We start from the raw sequence: 20,509 nt of genomic DNA, 5'->3' as shown, positions 1-20,509 counted from the left end.
AGCTGCCATATGCAACAGCCCCTGGGAGCTCTGCCCCCGTCTGCTGAGCATGGCTGAAGTCACCCTGCCCCGACCCTCCTCCCCAGGCCGTCACCACCAGCTCACCAAATCCAAGCCGGAGCTGCCATTTCACCATCGCCCCCAAGCTAGTCACCAAGACCAAGCACGGCGCAGGGCAGACCTTCCCCAGCAACAAGGCATTCCCCCCCCCGCCCCCCTCCGCTGCTGCTGCTGCTCCAGGCTGGGCCGTCCCCAGGGCTCCCCGGCCGGCGGCCAGCCCCGGCACAGCGCGCCGCGCCGGGGGGGCCAGGGCGAGGCGGAGGGAGGGAGGAAGGGCGCTCCGAAAGCGGCCCGGGAGCCGCAGAGCTGGTCCAGCATCGCCACCTGCTGCTCACTGCCCGGCACGGCACACAGCCTCTAACGGCCTTTTTTCCTTTTTTTTTTTTTTTTTTTTTTTATCCCCCCCCCCCCCCCCCTTCTCCTAAGGTTGATTTTACTCCTTTTCACAAATACTAGACATACGCAGAAGTATAACCAGAGAAATTTAGTCTGAGCGCAGCACAGCTCTGGTGGTGGCTCTCAGAGCAAAATGAGGAAGGAAGGGAGCAATATACACGGGGATACCTTGGCATACGGTGATTGCACCAGTCCAGAAAAACCCTTTCAAGCCAAAGCTGGCCGGCTCGCTCTACACGCAGGGGAGGAGGGGGCACAGTTCCCAGGCACACTTGTCACTAAGTTTGTGCCTTAAAATGCCGAGGACTGTGCGCTGCCTCAGATCTAACTCCTGCCATCCTTCAGAGGGCCGGGGGTGCCCAAGCAGGACGACTCCCGCATCACCTGCCTGTCTGCCCCAATGGAGGAACATCGCCTGGGCTGATGGCAAACACTGTGCCTCCGATGAGAGCTGGCTCACCTCGGCGCCCGGGGGAGACTCATGTCTCTGCAGGACGTCTGTGAAATGCCACATCACGGAGCGAAGACGTAGCCTCAAGCTAAGATGAGGGATGCATTCATGAAAGGCCATTCCCTGCTGCAGGAACACAAAGTCGGGGAGAGCCAGCGCCCCTCTGCAATCCTGCTTTCCAAGGGGGGAGCCAGGCGCTAGGCACGACCCCTTGCACCTACGGATTTGCAAACTAACAGACAATGAGGAGTGGACAACGCTTCACAAAGGGCTCCTGTAGCCAAGTTTGGGACTGAAGCGCTAGACCACCTCATTTCCTCTTTACTACTACACCCCCTATTGCAACCCGCTCCCCAATTAGATCCCCTAATCCACTGCTCTCTGCATGCCTGAGACATGTCCTGCATATGGAGCGAGGCTCCATTTTAGGAGCAACTCTTCAGTTTTACGTAATTGCTGGTTCATACACCAAAGAACTTTGACTTGTTGAGCTATGTGGGGCCTCCCACCTTCAAAGCTGGATAAGAGGAGCCAGCAGGGCCCAGCAGCCTCACAAGATCTGACCTTAACACCCCGTGCTGAAGCAGAGCACCCTGCACACAGGGGCGTGAAGGGCTCATCCCAACATGCAGAACAACCCTCTTATTTTGGATCTCATGTCACATCCCTCTCCAAAAAACTTCCTGAGAGTATTAAACCTTAAGACCTTGTTCAACACAGACAAAAGGTCTTCATGTTTGAGGGCAGAGGTGGCAGTCCATAAAACTTTGTGGATTAGAAAAAGAGACAAAAATACAACATACAATGACAACTCAGGGCCAGGGGACAAGAGAAGCTCCTTTATCCATTTAAACCTAAGCTATTTGCAATCGCATGTACACGTAAGTTGTAAATTATTCTGGGAAAGCTAAATTCAGTGGTTTGAGAAACACAAGTGGAATTAATACTGAAAAAAAATGAAGAAAAAACCAAAATAAACCAACTGGATCACAATTAAAAAGGTCAAAAATTTATTTTTCCTTTAGGGCATAAGAGGCAATGTAAACAAAATACAAACAACAACAACAAAAAAAAAAATCACAAGTCAATTCTTACAGTCTGCAAGCATTTGAAGATAGAGTACCCTTTTCCCACCTCCCCCCAGAACACTGCAAGCCTGCTCAAATGGTAACAAGCAACAATTCTGGATGCTGAAGGTCCAGTAAATTTTGCCATGTCCCAAGCTGGGACTAAATTTCTCATGTAAGAAGGACACTGCATCTGTTTTATCAAACACTTAAAAAAAATTCAACAAAATATAAATATTACAGACAAAGATCAGATTTAGCACCACCTTTGGTCCAAGCAATCAACGATTTGGGAGATGACAGGTACAGTCTGTTTAGCAAGTCCTTTCTGCCTGAGTCTTTGAAAACATTAGAGGTTCACATTGCGAGAACTTGTAATAACTCTGAGAAAACAGCCCTCAGACTCGGGCAGCCCCTCACAACCTGCCCTGGTGCTGCAGGCACAGAGAGGAGAGCACCGTCGCCGTGCAGCAGCGCCAGCCCCAGCGCGTTTGGCAGAGCCAAGCGCAGCCCTGTGGGACAGGGCTAACGCCGTGTCGAGGGCCTGGTCCTGCTGTGGCCCGGCAGAGCTCTGACTTGGGGCATGGCTGAAGAACAGGAAGGGCAGTGACCGTCTGCAGCCTGAAATTTCCCTTGCCACTAGCACGTGTCGCCCTCCAAAGCCCAGCAGCCCGCAGCCCCCGCGTGCTGTCAGGGTCTGCCGTGGCAGAGCTGGGAGGGGCTGAAGTTATTTCAGCATTTCTGGCACACGCAAACCAGTAGCTCCTATCGAGCATCATTTACTCCAGGCCCTTTTTAGGGTCGTCTTTTCCAATACGCACATGCCCATCACAGACGCATGGCTATGAATTTTTGCAGAGGTGTCTGTACCCAGTAGCTGTGCCACAGCACTAGTGTGGGCCAGGATACAGTCACGAGGATCTGTGACAATCCTAGGAGAAAAATTGAGTTTGTGAAGCACCTGGCAATATTTTACATTTATTGCAACTTTCTCCTCTACAATCATCCAGAACCCAATTTGTCTTTTCTTCTCCTCCAGGAGTTTTCGAGCAGTCTTAATTAAACATTATTAAATGCTGTTCAATTCCCAAATAACACCAGCTCTAATAAATGCCTGAAGAGAAGGGCTGAGATCTAATTTTAGGCACAGCAATCTAAAGTTTTTGCTCTGCATCTTCACGTGCCCAATTGCCCGAGACAGTTTGTGTTTCTCACTCCCCGTTGGGTGACCCATGCAGAGTTTTCACCTTTACAGACACAGACGTGATTAAAATCCCCCAAACAAACGTTTGCTTTTACTTCCCTGTTTCAGGATGTGCTGCTTTAGGGAAAAACCCCAAACCTCAATTGCTTTACATGGTTTTCCAGTTCTCTGAGCAAGCACGTGGGCACGGCACGTGGCTGTTCAGCAGTCACGGAGAAGAGGGCAGCCCCCCGTGTGCAGTCCCTGTCCCGCACAGGACAGCAAAGCCCTGACCCAGCCACCCACAGACGCAGGCTGATCCGGTGATACTCAAACTCCCATTTACGGCGCTTGGCCTATGACATAAGCACGAGGACCGCTCTGAAACCAGTTCTGGACCAGGCACTGAAGTCAAGTAAAGTCTGCGAGTCTGGATTAGGGGGAATACAATGCTTTTTGCAACTGCTTCCCCCCCCACCACTCACAAACCCAGAGCAATGAAAACACTGTGCTATGATCATTTCATTAGCTTTCACTGGGACAGAGATGCATTTCTATTGTCCCAGTCACAGAACCAGGCCCACAGTACCGTATGTGTCAGCTAAATCATCACAGGTCCCCAGGTGATCCGTGCTAAAGCTTGAGGGCCATTTCTACAGGGTCACTTGGCAAAAAGGAGAGCTATGTTCTCCCCGCTGATAACGCATCTTTTGTGTTGGCCCGTTGAGAAGTTACTCATCTTTGTTAACTAGTACTTTAATCTGCATCAAATCTACCACATTTAAATGCAGGCTCAGTGACTGGTCACAAAAAGGTCTTCTGTTTTGTGCCAGTTCAGACAGACTGGGGCTTCCAGCCCCTCATTAACAATAACTCTTGCCATCAATGGCAAAAGGTACTGTTAAGTGCAAAAACTGTAGTTTTTCTGGGTTTCAATTTTACTGGGATGACTGAGAAAGGCAAAATGTTCCATCAAGCACATGATTTCCTTTTCTAGGAGAGCATCTCAGACACCCACGCACACCTGGACCCTCGCAGGAGCTGTTCACTGTACAAACAGTTTTATCCAACTGGTCACCATCGCGAGTTCATTAAACAGAAATTGCCCAACACATGAGGCTGCAGTTGCTATTTCTGTCTCTAGCTCACATTTGCTATAGGTAGGTTAAGGAGCGATGCCGTGTCAAAATATCTGTCAGCTCTGAAAGAATCAATATTTGGCCAAGCGCTCTGACATCTGCACAATGAACAATATTCACTCCACTACCTTCAGCGGAGCTGCATCAGAGGCCACAAGAAAATATGGTCCAAAGTTGTTACCACAAAAAAAGGTTTCCCCAGACTCATTTTCTTCCTCTCTTGGCTTAACTTGCATCCCAAAACAAACAGAATGGACTCCAGCCCACAAACCCTCTTAAAAAGGAAAAAAAAAAAAGCTCTCAGTTATTCCTCCTCACTTACACTGCAACAGAAAACACACCTAATTGTGAGACCTTTCTCCAAGCAGAACAGGCAGAATGGTTCCCACGTTAAAAAGAAAATAAACAAAAAAGACCAAAAAAAAAAAAAGTCACCAACTTGACCACACACACTAAGACCAGCCACACATTTCTCTATCTCTGGTCACCGACATACTCTCCCAAACTCCCACCAGGTACATTCCCACCACCTAACCACTAGAAAATGGAGTACTACACCAACACAGAAGTGACAACCGCATCTAATCCTCAAGGTCACATTAAAAGCATCAACCACCCAGGAAACCCACTGCAAAGCCTCACTTAGACCAGGCCTAGATCAATTTCCCCACCCTCCCCCCAAATACAAATTTGGGACGGCAAAACTCATAGGAGTTTCCAGTCCAGCCAGTTGCAATTGCTCTGCTAACGGAGGGGAGCACAACTGCTCAGATTTCAGCCTACATTCAACAACAGGTTTAGGCTCCCAATAATGAACTACCCACCATTTCTAGAGACAATCTGGGCTAATTAACAGCTCTGGAAACAGCTGCAGACGTACAGTCCAACTGAGCTGGTTTCAACACCCACCTTGGGTTATCTGCATCTGAACTTCAGCCTAAGCACCCATCAAACTGCTTGGCAAGACTTCTCCTGACATGAAATGTGATATTGAGTCTTTACTGAGGAGTCTCATCTGCTTGATTCTCCCCGCACACTGCGAGCAGAGTAACGAGCACTGCTGTCTGCAATTAAATCTGCAACAGAGGAACAGCACCGATTTAACATGAAGTTAGCCAGACAGCAGAAATGCACCTCCTCCGTGCACTATTGACCCCACAAGACTCAGTTTGGACCCTCGGTACAAAAGAGTCATTGTAACGCTACGCGCAGTTTGCTTTTGCAATACTCCAGGTTTGAACTCACCATGAGTAATGGGCAAGGTCTTTTTTCAGCAAGCCCATTCAGCATGCTGCAGAAAAATTCCTCCTAGAGACTGGAAACAATTATAACTTCTCCCTGCCCCCTGAAAATCCAAGACAGGAAATAGTTAAGTCAGCTATTCACTGAAATATTTCATTTTTTAAAAGGTTTATTTTTAATTCCTTTTTTATTTGTTCAGTTTACTAATTATTACTGGCTAGGTTGCAGTGACTGCACTCTTCTCATCTGTCCTGCTTCTAGGGGATGGAAACAAACCAAACTGGATGCCCAGGGGGACCCCGAGTCAGACCAGAGTTTGATGCCCCCCAGTCTAAACCCCAAGGGTGATGATGGCATTTTGTTTATTTATTACCGCTTCCCTGGTGACCCAAGGAGTGGCTCAAGAACAAGCTCTCAAGCCACAAAAGAACTGTTTGCACAGAGAAGGCTGCCGTGTTGCTTAAATTTCAGACACCAAATACAGAGTTACTAATACAGCTTTGAAGGGGAGTATCTGTAGAAGCCCGAAATATTTATTTGAATATTAATTGTTATGTTTTAAAAATTCTCCTACAGTGCCAAGTGATTCTCCCTCCCCTCTGTTTTTCTCCTCCACCAAGCAGAGACCAAGACAGACAGGTACCATTGTAACCAAGTAACACTGAGCATCAGGGAAAGATCACTAAACCCACTGTTTTCCCAGAAGTGCCGCTAGCACAGGGCTGTCTCACAGAGGCACGATGCAGGCAGGCCGGGAACAGCCACTCTTGCCCGCTCTGTCAGCCAAACCTCAGCGTACGCAAACCCCCAGACACACAAACCATCTCAGCTACAACAAACACGGAACCCATGTTTTCTGTCTTTGGTGGATCATTGGCTTCAGGATACAGATTGTCATTGTATATCACGGAGTGAAAAACTCAACTTTTCTCAATAATGAAAAATCCTAACACAGAGCAGTGATGTATTAAAACCATCTATACAGAGAAAGCACCTGCAGTGTCAGACCCAATAATTTATGGCCTTATTAGAAATGTCTTTTTCCTTATATTTTATCTACCCCTCCCCTGCCAATATAGTTACCTCTCATTTCTTTCCAAATTATCAACATAATTCCCATTATTTTGATTCAGTAACAAACAGGAGTCTCAACTCAGGACAGCAGTGGCTTATGCTGCCAAGAACAGGTCTGTAAAACGCCAGTGTGAAGCTTTAAACCAAATTTATTTTATTAAAAAAACAAACACAAAACAAAAAAAAAAATTGCACTCTCAATGCTACCTTGATGCAAGAACAAATGAAGAACAACGTTGATGGGACCAGCCCAGCCCTGACATTATAAAATGGGAGAAACTAATTTGTTCTGCCTACGCCAGTCAGGTGCGCACGCAGTGTGGCACAGCTTCCGCTCCAGGAACCGCTGCAAAGCCCTAGCACCCACGGGCACCCAAGAGAAAGAGATCCCCTCGCTCCACCCTTGGCAATGCATGCACACCCCACAAAGCTGACACCCCAAAGTAGAGTTATGGGTGACTTTACAGACACCTGTGCTTTGCTCTGACTTGGGTCTAAGATGGAGAAGGAAAAGCAGCAACAGCAACCTACATCCCAATCCGAAGTCAACTGACTGCAGGGGCTTCTAGATCCGGCCCTACATACAGTACTTTATTTGAAAATTACAGACACACACAACAGACACGACTACTGAGCAGCACAGAGAGGAAGGGAAATACAAGCACTGGGCAGAGCTAGCAGAGGCCATCAAACAGTTCAAGTGTGCAGACACATTCCCCATGCATCGCCGCATTGGTGGTCCCTGCTTCTACCAAGCAACTAAAAGCAAATGAAAATAAAATAACTTACACAAACATTTGCTCTCAGACCATCATATTGGTACTGTTGGCAGCTATCGATCGCTGCACATTTATACACAGCACTTTGCTACGTGCCTAAATCGCATCTGAAGTTGCCAGAGGAGGAGCCGCCGGTGATGGGAAGCCACCAGCATTTAGCAGCAAAGCTCCAGTTGGTTTTACAAAGTTGCAAGACCTGCAGGGAAGTGGATGGTGGCATGGCAGCACTGAGGCTCGGCGGTCCCGGGCACCCTTGGAGGTGTTCCTTGCAGGAACTGAGTGTGCTGCCTTTTGCTGAGAGCGGTCCATGCTGAGCACCCTCAAGGTGCTTTGCTCCACTGCGGGTCTTCTGTCAGCATAACTCTACTGATGCTCATGGACTTCTTGCTAGTTTAGACAAGAGCACGTGAAAGAATTAAGTTGGCTCCTCAAAACCAATTTCATTTCTACAGTATTAAAGGTTTTCCAAAATCATGTAATCGATACTATTTCAGCACAGCTGCAGAATTCAGTTTTTCCTATTTGAATGCAAAGGCCTCTAGTAATATTAAGGATTTTTGACAAACTTAAGAACAGCAGGACAAAAATTAAGCAGAAAGCTGAGGTATAACCCCTCTCCAGGGACATGAACTAGAGCCGCAGGAGATGTACTTCCCGGAGCTCAGACAATCAAATGCTCTGGCTCTCACATTTCTTGCATCTTATGAAAACAGTCCAGTTTTTCAAAGGCAGATTTTGCTGCTACCTGGAAAATCACATTATTTTGGACAGATGGAAGTTCTTCCATTCAAATAGAATTTAAGACAAAACCTCTTTTGAAGGGCAAAGTTTCTGCCCAATTTTATTTTGGACCTGAGAGATCAGCCTCTGCAAGCCAGGAAGTATGAAATCAATACCCAAATCAGCTGTGAAATTCTGCAGGTGAGAACTAACCCAGACAAAACGGGGACTTTTTTTTTTTTTCCTTAGGCTAACAATAAGGAAAGAAAAAGAATAAGGACCTATAAAAATATTCCCGTAGCTCTTGCAATAAATACAAGTAACAATACAGTATCAAAACTTGGGACTGCATCAGCAGAATTGTTTTCCCTTCTGAAGTTATCATCGATTCTGAAGCGTAACAGAGGACGTAACCGGCAGAGACATACCAGAAGACAGTATCATGCATGGATGACATACAGAGTGTTTCAAGCATAGCTCAGAAGTCCTGTACTGATAAGGATGTTAACGCACATTCTATACGTAATCCTGGCAACATGCTGCATAATCCTTATACTTTCCGTGACAGGTGATGCTTTTTTTAGTGAAAAGCAGCTACTCCCACCCCAAACAACCCCAGCTATCCGTCCCTACCTACCCAAGGGTCCTGTTTTCATCCAGCCGCCCCCTCCCCTGCATTTCCCCTTACCCTAAGAGTGCATGAATAGAGAATTGCAAACATTTCACACTGCACGTTCCACTCCAAGTCCTGGATGAGGGGCCTGTTTATTCTATGAATATTGCACTTATCCACTCATTGGATTTGTTTTTTCTCAAGAATGCAGAGTATTTGGGAAAAACAGAAAAAAATAGTAGGATACAACACAGGAAAATATGAGTTATTAACAAGCTAGCTATGAAGATCTAAAATTAAATAGTACTAGTTCTATTCTGTTAATACTAGTAATATGAAAATAATGAATGCTTTATCAAATTCCCTTGTTTTTCATACAAGATAAAAGCAGTAACTTTCTTTTTAACTGAGGAAAGCAATGAATATATATTACAATAAAATACGATTCATTAAGATCTGAAAGTGATGAAAACAATTATATAATGCCTTCGTCAAACTTTAGAGCATCATAATGGAAGGAGTCTTTGGGGTATGTATCCACAAGGGCCAAATCCATTTTTTTAGCTGTACCCGTGCAGACGTGAAATTCCGTTTTTAAGAGGCTAACCGTGAGTGAATGTCAATCCTTCATTATTGTGCACTTGCTATTGTTGTACACATCGATTTAAAAAACTTCCTGTCTACACATCAGTTAAGTATCCGGACACGCGCCCATCCTATCTTTTATCTTGAAAAGTTTGGCTTGCACAGGGCTGTGACTACACCCAGCCATTGCAAGGTGTGAGAGCTAAGACAATTACCAGGAATTGCCTCCCACAGGGAAGGGCTGCTAACAAAAACGTACTACTCTTGCTGTTAGGAGAAAGTGTTTTGAAAGGGGAGACAAGGGAAACCAGCAATTAAACTTTTCAGGCATTATATAAACCTCAATAACGAACTCAGAAGTGCTCATTATTATTAAAGTTGCAGTATACAGCAAGACACAATTTTCACATTCTTAAATTTTGTTCTCTGGCATTGGAGTTTGGATTTTTCTGCTGGTTCAAATTCAAGACTTTTTGGAAAGCACGGACAGCGGGTGAGAGCAATGCGGTGACAGCAGCCGCCTCTTCCCCCGGAGGAGGGCCCCCTTCAGCTGCAAATGGCTTTGCCCAAGCCCTGCAGAGCTCTTCCTCTTAATCTGGTTCAAGAATAAACCAGGAGAAGAGAAATTTAAACAGTACTATTGATTTCTGCATTGAGTGTTCACTGAGGTGTACGTTACATTTAAATATTGCTCTTGATCCAGTGTCAGTTTTGACAAATTTAGTAAATAAAGCTTAAGGCGACATTAATATTTTAGAAAAGAGCTAAAACACTTCTAGCACTACGTTGTCCTCTGAGGCAACCTGCCGCGTTTTTTCCTGCCCTGCAGTCAGCTTTTCTGATTTAGCTTAAGGCCTTTCACTCTGGTTCACAGCTAACAGCGGAAAGGGCTTGCTATTTCGGGTACGAGTGCAGCTGACCAAAACTAGCCACTTGCCAGTGGAAAAGAGAATTCTCTTCCCAATATCTCTCAGTTGAAAGAATCAAAAAAGAGATCGGTGAGAGCTGTTGTGACAATGGTAAGATGGGAAGGAGAAAAAAATGCATTGGGGGGTATTTGCTTTAAAAGTGCCCTTTTAAACACAACCAGCCAGAACAGCCACCAAATAGAGGGAAGCCCAAACCAAAGCTCTCCCATGGAGCAGGAAGCCCGGCATACCAGGCGATGGCCCACATTCATTTCTAGCATCAAGTAGGTCATTTGTGCCCCATCCTTTTTGCTGGAGCAGGTAGGGGCAGAGGGAAGCCACAAGTGTGGCTTTACAGCCCATCTACAGGCTCTGGCCACTCCTCAGCAGGGACAGGAAGCCTTTGACATGGGGTAGGAGCAACTGAGCCATGGACACTGGGCTGTTGCTTGAGACAACCCCAGCAGTACTGCTGGTACTGTCAGTCTGTATCATTCCCTGAACCACTTGGTGCTCGGCAAACTGCCGCCCTGCAAAAGCCAGAGCTGGAGAAGTGAGCCAGCGAGGTGGCAAGGGAGCTGTGGGACAGACTGATGTCTATTACAGAGATGACCCGTGTTTCACAGGTAGATCCTAAAGCCCTCACGCTAACCTGAGCCTTGAAGCCAGCCCACATCCACCAGGGACCAGCCTCGTGCAAGGCATGTGGCAGCCAGGAACCATAACCATCTGCCAAAAATGGCTTTGCCACCCCAAAGCCTGCAAGGAGTCCTGCAGTTCAGAGGTGCTCTGGGCTTGGCTTTGCTGGATGCAAGTGCGAATATTTATAGTAGTCTGGGCTCTCCCGTCTGCGCGCTGCTTTCTTCTCCCTGGGTAGGGGCTCACATCACACCGCACTGTACTCGGAGAATTCAGTGGCTCAATGCAGAAGATCTGGGAGCTGTGCTTTTACATCCCCCCAAAGAGATGACCTAGTGGGAATGTCTTTAAACAAAACTTTAGAATATTTTAAATAATAAGTTAATTCTTAATAAATACGTGCTTCAAGAAAATGATAATTATATACTGCACCTTTAAATAATGCACTTAGTTCTCTGCATTGGCTTTCATTTTGGTTTCTTGTATTGTTAAAGTGCATTAATTCAAAATAATGAACCACTTCCGCATCATTATTGTTAAAATAAATCATAACAACATTAATACGAGTCACTAAGTCACTACTATTAGTACTGCAATCTAGCAGATAACTCTATGTATTGCTCTATTTAATACTGTCCAGCAGAAGAATATAATACTTCTATTATAATCTCACAACAGCTCCAGCAGTCTTTTATGGCTGCTACCATATTAGTACAACTAAAAATGGGGAGAAGTATGAGAGACAGGGCCACAATGCCTCAGATACACATCCAGTAAGATGTAGCTAACTGGATATATACATATATATTATATGGTAAGACATAAGGTACAAAGATGACCCTGCACACTGCAATACAAGCTGTTGTGCAGATACAACTCCTTCTCTCCTGCCACCACAATTTAAAGGGATTCCAACCAAACACCCTCCCTCCCCGCTTGCATGCGGAGAGCTGCCAGAACCACAGCACTGCTTGTAGCCAGTTGTGGCACCTGGATGTTGTTTCAGCTACCAAAAGGACATCAGCCAGGTTAGCTGTAGGCAACTCTCGCAATGTTACCATGTAAATTAATAAAAACCCCCCAAAACATCAAAGAAAAGAAAAAAAGAAAAAAGACAAGAACAATGTATAAATTGTATAATTTTTTTTGGCAGTGAAACATCCCCAGTAACACACGATATCGTTGTGCTATTTTACTCAGCCCCGTGATCCCAGCTATTTTGAAGTCTTTATAACCTTTACCTTCCAAGACAAATTGGTATCAAACTGGTGAAAAAAAAAAAAAAAAAGGGCATGTCTCATTTTGTGTAAACCAGTAGTGAATGGTCTGTCCCCTCCCCCTTAAACCAGATTTACAACGTTGCGTATTATTTAAAGGAACTAGATCTTGAGTGATTAACAAGGCCATTTAAAAAAAAAAAAAAAAGCATGACTTCCTCGAGTACAGTAGAGATTTAGCCAATGCTGTTTACAGTACAAGAGTTGGCTACCTCAAGAATAACTCCATATTCCTAGCCTTTTCCAACAGTGCCTCCTCTTCCATTTCCCACCACGCTACCCCCGCTGTGTGCCACGTTTCAAAGCATGAGTTAAGAAAGGCAAACAGAAATGGAACTAGAAGAGGCAGCTTCCTGGTTAGGTGCATTGTAACCAAATTGCTTCAATATTAAATCTCTGAGCCTCAGAAGGCCAGGCACACTTTCCAGTACAACTGTACTTTCTGGATTCAAGTGGGAACAGAAACACATATTTGGCTCCTACTTCAGTTTTAAGTCTTTTCTGGTAAAACAAGACAAAAAAATAAAGTAAACCCAGAATGCACAGAAAAGGCAAAAACAAGACACAGAAAAACAATTCCCCAAAAATATACAAATTAAGGATGTGCAGACTGAGTTTGATGGCTTTTCCCTTCCCCCCGCCTCATTGTAAACACTGATGTTGCAGAAGGTTACGGCTGTTTCTAGTTAATACCTTGATGGGCCCTGCCAGCAGTCAGCACGCTTGGATTCAGACCAGATTGCAAGACCTGAAGTTACACATTTGACAGCTTTGTCTTCAGTGTCTTAAGGGACTTTTGCACATTTTGATATTATGACAAGTTTTGAGAAACTCAGCTCTGGGAAGAGAATCAACCAGGATCACCTGGCAAGAGTCAGACACAGAACCAAATACAGAGCCTACAAAGTAATCAACGTGCTTAAGCATGGGGTTTGTAGGTTTGTTTTTAAAAGCACCAGTAGGCATCACTGCCCTAGAACACCTGAAATCCCAACTCAAAGAACAAGACAGAATGAAAGGAAACAAAAAGCCCCCAACGAACACCACCTGATTGCCCTTTCCGGTGAGTTAGCAGTAACAAGAACACACAGCTGAAGTCAGAGACCAAATCTCTCCATGAGGAAAAGGCTTCAACTCTGGACCAACCAACTGTTGAGAACAGTAAAAAAAAAAGTGAACATCTCCAAAGGATTAGAGTCTCTTTGTGTTTCAGAAACTCCCACTCGCTTCTCACTGTAAGTTGCAGAAACACATCCAAAACTCTTGGGTATTCCACGTATGGACAAGAATGAGGAGAAAGGGAGCCAAGATTGCAAAACAGAGTTTGGCACAAAACTCCCCAAGTAGATGCATGTGTATTTTTCACAAAAGGCACACATTTGGTTTCCTATCGATAACGGGAAAGATGGGATGTCATACCCTGTTACACATACAAGATTATTAACAACTTCACAAAAAGGCATTTGACTATGCTGCATCTTCCTCATAGTTGCTTACGACACGTTAACCCCACAAACCTCTCCAGAACATGGCAGATTTGTCCTCAGCATAGACTCCTTTGTCCCTTTGTACAAACTGGAGCACAGGGAAACATCTTTTTGTGTAGCAATTGTTTTTTCCACATGTACACAGCAGGAACAGTATAAATTAGGGAGGTTAAAGATATTGCAGTATTAGTTCTTTTTCTCCAAGTAATTTGAGGGTACCCAGCCTTTGAATGGCTTCACACCATTCATGATCTGGCAGTACCACCAGCCATTTGGGTTCCTTTCAAGGACCTCCATGCAGACACCTTCCTGAAACCCTGCAGTCTCCTCATCCCCTTCATAGTCTGCAATGGAAACATAGATGTCCTTGAGATTGTTGTGGATGAATTGGGATTTCTCGATGGGCTTTGGCCTGACTGTGGATACAGGAATCCCATTCCTCTGGGTGGGGATGTTTGAGGTGGTCTCCGAGCTCTCTGTACCTGACCGCTCAGGCTGCTTTCCCTTCACATCACCAGGCGGTGACCGTGCATTGCTGAAGGAGGAATTCCGACGGACGGTCCTAAGATGATCGGTAGCTGTTAAAGACTCATTTCTGCGCAAGGAGCACGACAGGTTGTTATCCTTTGGTGGTGGAGAGACAAACACTGACTGCGGCCTGACAGCAAGTTGCCTCACACCATTCCTCATTTTCACTGGCCCTGATGTTTTCGAAAAACCACCAGGAGGTTTGCTTGGGATGGGTGGCGTTGCACGTTTGCTCTGGTTGATGGTGTTCAAAGCTTGAACCCTCTTCTCTATCTTCTCTAAACTGTTTGACTTGTTTTCATTTTTCCTGTTCCTGGCAAATGAGGCATCAGTCTCTGCTGATGTGGTTTCTCGCTGGTTATCAGGGAGAGCCAAATAATGGGAAGGAGCCCAGCCTTCCATATCTCCATATTTCAGGTACCACCACCCACTGGCTTGCTTTTCCAGCACTTCTACTTCTACTCCTGCTGGGAAGCAAATTTCACAATCCTGTACCTTTTGGTATGAGTCAGTGGTCACATAGAAACATCTGGAGTCATTTTCTTGCTCAGCTTTGGCTGAATGACTGGAGCAGAAAATGCCACGGGAAGGAGCTGTAATGAGATCAGCTGAGCTCCTCCTCACAGGATCATCTTGGTTGTCAGAAGCTGTGTGTGGGGGGCTCTCAGACTCTTCACTTCTTGAACCCTTAAGTCCACCTCTGAGTTGCCCAGTTGGCCTCAGCTGACGCCTTAAAGTGCTAATATCCATCTTTTCTTGGCTCTGAGAATCTGCCTTGTTCAGGAAGGGTTTGGGCCTAACAATTGGCTTTGCTCTAATGGAAGGACTCTGCCCAGGCTCTTTCTTCATGCCTGTTCTTGGCATGCTACGTAAGCCAACATCTGAAGCTGACCGTGGTTTCGTCTCCTCGCTCCTGGAATAGTGACATTTTCCAAGATCGGGCTGGATGTTTTTGTCCGTCTTTAGCTTCACAAGTGATGATTTCGGAGAGCTAGAACTTGGAGAATTCCTTCGGATCAAGGAGAGAGAGGAGCTTTTCTGAGAATCGGAGTCTCCACTAGATTCCTTATTGGACAAAGCATCTTCCACATAACGCCTGAATCCCTCGTTCTCATAGATGGTCTCTTCTTCGTGAGCAACGTCTTCTGAAGACTCTCCTACCTTGAACTTTGCTTTCTGAAGTGATGACACAGGAGAGGGCTTGAGGGGCTGAAACAGTCGTTTTTCAGGAGTGCCCTCTTCACGATGACTTTCACTCACTTCACACTCTGAGTCAAAGCCAAAGGCAGGCACATCGTACTCAGGTTCTTCATATTTGAGCTTGTGGGGAGAGTCTTGGTTATCTCCTGAAGAAACCGTTCCAGGAGTTGTTCCTTCTTCAGAGTCTTTTGGTTTACTGGGAGGTGCTGGGGGAGGAACTTTTGGGCGGGTTAAAGTACTGGTTCTTCTGTTTAAATTTGGCTTCTTTCTCTTATCAATGTAAGATGCTGGTGCCCATCCTTCCTTCTCTCCAATCTGCACATACCACCATCCACCAGAATTCTTTTCTATAACCTAGGAGATGACAAGGAACACATTACTTAGACAAAAATCTCTACTAGTTGCTTTTCACTCCTTCCCTTTCAATCCAGTCCCCTGCAATAGCCAAATATTACAATTTTTCCAGTTGCACGGTTAAGGCTTACCTCTGCTTTTTGTCCTCCACGAAAGCTTATGCCATCAGAGATACACGACTGGAATTCTGCAATGGTGTAGTATTCCACTTCCACAGAGGGTGGCTCTGGTGGTTTAGGCAACTGAAAACCCTATGGCAAATAGGAAGTTTTCTTCAATTAAACCAAAGAAACAGTGGGCTGAACAGCAGTATGAAAATACATATGCCTTTATGCACTAAAAGGTCTTCCTTCTTCCTGTGCTACTTCCTAATGATAACTTCCCAGTTCTCCAGAGTGGAAGCTGATGTATTGAGACGGGCCACAAGAGAGAAGCCTTTCAAAATATGCACTGTTCATGCCGCTTTCACCAGCTATTAAAACTGTGATAATCTTTACCTGAACAGTAAAACATTTTACTGATAGGCCATAAAGTGTGAGCTGCCATTCCAGTCACAGTAACAACAGCCCATTTATTCTCAGATTTTCTTCAGAAAGACTCAGTTCTGGATGGCTTGCCACAACTGCAGAAAATTGCATTGCAACAGGTCCCTAATAGATTCTGCCTATCACAAGAACCACAGAATGGTAGGGTTGGAAGGGACCTCTAGAGATCATCTAGTCCAACTCCCCTGCCAGAGCAGGGTCACCCAGGAATGCGTCCAGGCAGGTTTTGAATGTCTCCAGAGACAGAGACTCCACCACCACTCTCTGCAGCCTGTTCCAGTGCTCTGCCACCCTCAAAGTAAAGAAGTTCCTTCTCAAAAGGAATTTCTATCATCAAATACACTACCTTAAAATGTAATCCTAATGAATTACTGCTCTTAATCTGCTGCTGGATTTTTAAACAATCTGAAATAGTCAGTGATCTGATAAAACGAGCATCTGTTCTAGCAAGAAACAAGGATAATATCATAGACCCCTATGAAGAGCTTTGCTCAGCTACAGTGAGAAAGAAAGGACTTTACTACAGGATCAGAAGTTTCTGGTTCCTCCCCGTAACAGAGACCCAGAACCTCTACTCAATCCCAACAAAACCTGCATTTAAATTGTATAGAGGCTCCATGAGAAGCAGGACACTGCTATTCACAGCTGTTCTGGCAGCATACCAGACTCCTCTAAAAGCTAAGTGCCTTTACATTAAGCTGTCACATTTTAGAGTTTGCTCCAATTAGTTTTAAGGTGATAAATGGGAAAAGAGTCCTTTCAAGGGTTTCAATATTGAAAGCTTTTCAGATTAGCACATTGCTCATCTACAGAATGCCTAGATGATGGTGAAGCTTCCCAGATTCTGCACTTCACTGCATATGGTTCTAACACAAGACCTGCGGTACATCAGGATCTCTTGAACACAGGTCAGACCTGCCACAGACAGACACAGGACAACTAAAGACACAAAATGATCCTAAGCTGTTAATGGGAGAAAGGCAAATTGCATACTGTGCTTTATTCACACGCTCCTCCATTTCTAAGATATCCTCAGTGCAACTAACAATCCATGTTTCATCACGCACAGCATGTGGCATTTCACAGAAAATGCATCACTGCACCTTAGGAACCATGTATAACAATGTTATAATTGGACGTTTCTGCACTATAAATGTTGAAATACAGCAGAAGTGCAGCATAATAAAATGCCTTCAGATAATAGGATGGTTTGGATTAAATGAAGATAATTGGAAACAGCAGACATGTTCAGGGTTTCACATATATTATTATTGTCATTTTTAGCATGCAATTAAGTGTAGTAGTCTTGCCAAAACAAATTCTCATTGAAAATAATGCAAAGAGAAATAGGAAGAAAACACCAATGTGCTATTCATCTCGTTTGTTAAGAGGCATCTCAGACGATGCAAAAATTACGTCACACACTGCTCATAAAGGGTACAGCAAAGATTGAACACTATGTATTGCCTAGTTATAAACAAGTTATTAGCATGACTTTTGTGCAACTAGATTACTGAGTAGTTCCTATCTGAAGATGACAGCCCTAATCTCAAATTGGTCCAAATTATCCTCAAAGCTAGAATTCTGGAAAACAATCATAGGAGGTCTCATTCCTGTAGTACATGTCCTTCCATTAGATCCCAAGTCACTTTAAACGTACACAAGAGTGAAGCTTAGCCACCTCAAAGGTAGCAGCAATGTAAGGAGGGGAGATGTTTCCAGTTGTTAAAGACAAGAGAAGGTCAAAAGATCCAGTCTGGGCTAAAGACACCCAGAGGAACTTTAAACTTTCTCAGTCAGCCAAATGAGCTTAGGATGTTCTCCCTTCAGTTCAATACCTGCTTAGCTGGGTCAACATTTAGAAAAACAGAAATCCCCAATTAACATTAGGATGCCCAGAGGTCTGCTCAATACTTAAACAATAAAATGGAGAGGCATGCAAACAAAGGATCTCTCAGATACCCCCCACACCTTGTACAGTTGTAGGAAGTCTCACAAAGCACCCACACACCTACTCCCCTGCTAACATATACCATAAAACAATACAAACCAGACTGGATTCTCTTCGTGGCGGCGGCCTTGTTCTTAGATTTGGAGAACCTGTGCAGGAAAGGGAGAGGGGAGAGTTTGCTTAACTTTGTATGTACTGCTAAACACATTCTTCAGCAGCTCTCTGCTGTTACACGGTTTGAGAATATTAGAAGTCAGTATTTGCAATATTTAAGGCATCTCTATGAAACAAGACAGGAAACTATGAGGGTATATTAGAAATACCAAGGTAGCTTAGCTATTCATCTCAGCTAAGCCAGCAAATTTAAGATGAAATCACTGCCAGAAAGTAGTGGATTGTATTTTCTGTTGGAACTGACCAGCTCCATTGGAGATTGGCCAGCAAAGAACTGGCCTAACATCTACTTTTCCCCCCAGCAGTAAAAATAATCCACTAAATTAATAACACTCACACTGTCCTCTATCATAGTATCTTGCCAGTCCTTGCACAGACTAGCGTTAGCATCTGCATTTTGCAGTAGTAAAAACACCATAGCAACTTGCCCCCAGGAAAACAGCAGAACACATGCAAGAGAAGACATAGGTGGCCTCCTAGATTTTCACACACCATCACATCATCTGCATTACTGGGGGTGGGGAGCACATTTTAGAGCATACAAAAGGAAAAAAATCTTATCTGGGAAAAAGAAAAAAAAAGGAAAAGCATACTGACTAAGATAAAGAAGAACCAGTCAGCCCTTGTATAAACGGAAATTAAGTTTTATCACTACTAACGAAGGACCGTGTCTTGGAGTCTCTGCAGATCTACAGTGCAAAGATCTGTTCACGTAGACTCAGTTATAAGGCCAGGACACATGGGACCTTAGCTGACAGGCAATGCCAGCCCTGAAAGGTAGAGAACAAGAATTCATTGCAAGCCAGTGGAAATCCGGACTACTGCCTTACTTATTTGAGCTCTTTGTGGTGCTATCCTTGCTATGGCTGGGGATCCCTGGGCCAGTTTGGAAGCCTGCTTGTCTGGGGTCATCATGGCATTGCCATTAGAGTCATTGCACAGGATGGGCAAACTGATTTCCTTCTTGCTGATATGGGTTTCTGCAGTCTCGTTTTCTGCTTGAGTTTCCTTGTCAGTGGTTGATTTCTTGTTCAGCAGGTTACTGATCTCCATGATGTTTCCTATGATTTCCACTGGCCCAGTTAAGTTCTTTTTTCTAGATGGAAGATCATCTTTAGCCTTCTTCAGATATGAAGCTGGGGCCCAGCCCTCTTTGCCTAGATACCTGCAGATACAAAAAGAAACATCACCACATCAAACAGAGCCTTCTCACGCATTTCAGGTATAATAGCTAAGGCAAAAGTGATGGATGAAAACATAAAACAAAATTTGCTGTTCTCAGATAAGCTTTTGTGGCCTCTATTCATTACCTATTGATTAGGCATCTCAAAGTCAGCTGAGCTAGCAGTGAACTGTGAACACTGTTAAAAGCTACTTCTTATCCTAAGGATATCCTGGGTAAGAAATACAGTTTCTCAAGATAAAGGGCTTCACCAGTTTGTTCTATGCCATGCTTAGACAGTACTATGCAAACTCAGTATTTTCCCATACAGCAAAAAAAACAAACTAGCAAGTAAAATATTTTAATAGTTTTAATACTTCCTAGTGGCAACTCAAAATGGAAAAGGGCTAAAATAAGGGTGTACAGAGCCCCTGCGTCTGCAGTTTATAAGGCCCTTGTGCTAACCTCCCCTCTTGCAATTATAGTAACGAACACTACCCCTCCTCCCACAACTCCCAACCCTATATGATCAGCTTCTCCTATGGAGAATATGGGACTCAAACCACTGCAGATTCCTCTAGCACTACAAGATGGAGAAACAATTTGACTACGGAAAAATGGCTTTGATGAAGACTCATTTTCCTGAACAACCTAGGGGCTATTTGAAGAAATAAACTGGGAAATCTGAACAGACACCTGAATCCAGTATGTGCTCCCGGAGCACCAGCCTGAGCTGCTCATGCTACACTTCAGACTGAAGTCATTCTTCCACAACTGGGCTTTTGGGAAGATGGTTTTTCTAACTCCTGCCATTCCTAACACCTCAGCAGGGACTTCAGATTACAATCAGACTCCAGGGAGGACTACGTGGATGAACTCTGCTTTCCCTAATGAAACCCTAACTTGCTACAGAGTGAGTCACTGAAACCCTTTTCTCTTTAATCTCTCAAGATACCCAAAGCAGGCGCTTGAACT

The 20,509-nt window shown here is 44.7% G+C and overlaps 1 protein-coding gene across 8 annotated transcripts in view; it reads right to left on the bottom strand.

Annotated features, from left to right (window-relative positions):
- Positions 1-1,894: 1,894 nt before the first annotated feature.
- Positions 1,895-20,509, bottom strand: part of SH3PXD2A (SH3 and PX domains 2A) — a 275,496-nt gene continuing 256,881 nt past the window's right edge. For 6 of the 8 annotated variants that reach the window (XM_063339359.1, XM_063339361.1, XM_063339360.1 and 3 more), the window contains 4 exons: positions 19,203-19,537; positions 18,298-18,347; positions 15,834-15,953; positions 1,895-15,702 (listed from right to left, as the gene is read on the bottom strand). In XM_063339359.1, coding sequence (XP_063195429.1) covers positions 13,807-15,702; positions 15,834-15,953; positions 18,298-18,347; positions 19,203-19,537 — 2,401 coding nt within the window. In that variant the 3' untranslated portion in view covers positions 1,895-13,806. The remainder of the gene's footprint in view (positions 15,703-15,833; positions 15,954-18,297; positions 18,348-19,202; positions 19,538-20,509) is intronic. The other 2 variants (XR_010071697.1, XR_010071696.1) reach the window with 2 other exon arrangements.

Source organism: Chroicocephalus ridibundus, chromosome 6 (genome assembly GCF_963924245.1).
Source record: "Chroicocephalus ridibundus chromosome 6, bChrRid1.1, whole genome shotgun sequence".
Classification (NCBI taxonomy): Eukaryota; Metazoa; Chordata; class Aves; order Charadriiformes; family Laridae; genus Chroicocephalus; species Chroicocephalus ridibundus.
This window is presented reverse-complemented; position numbering and strand designations above follow the sequence as displayed.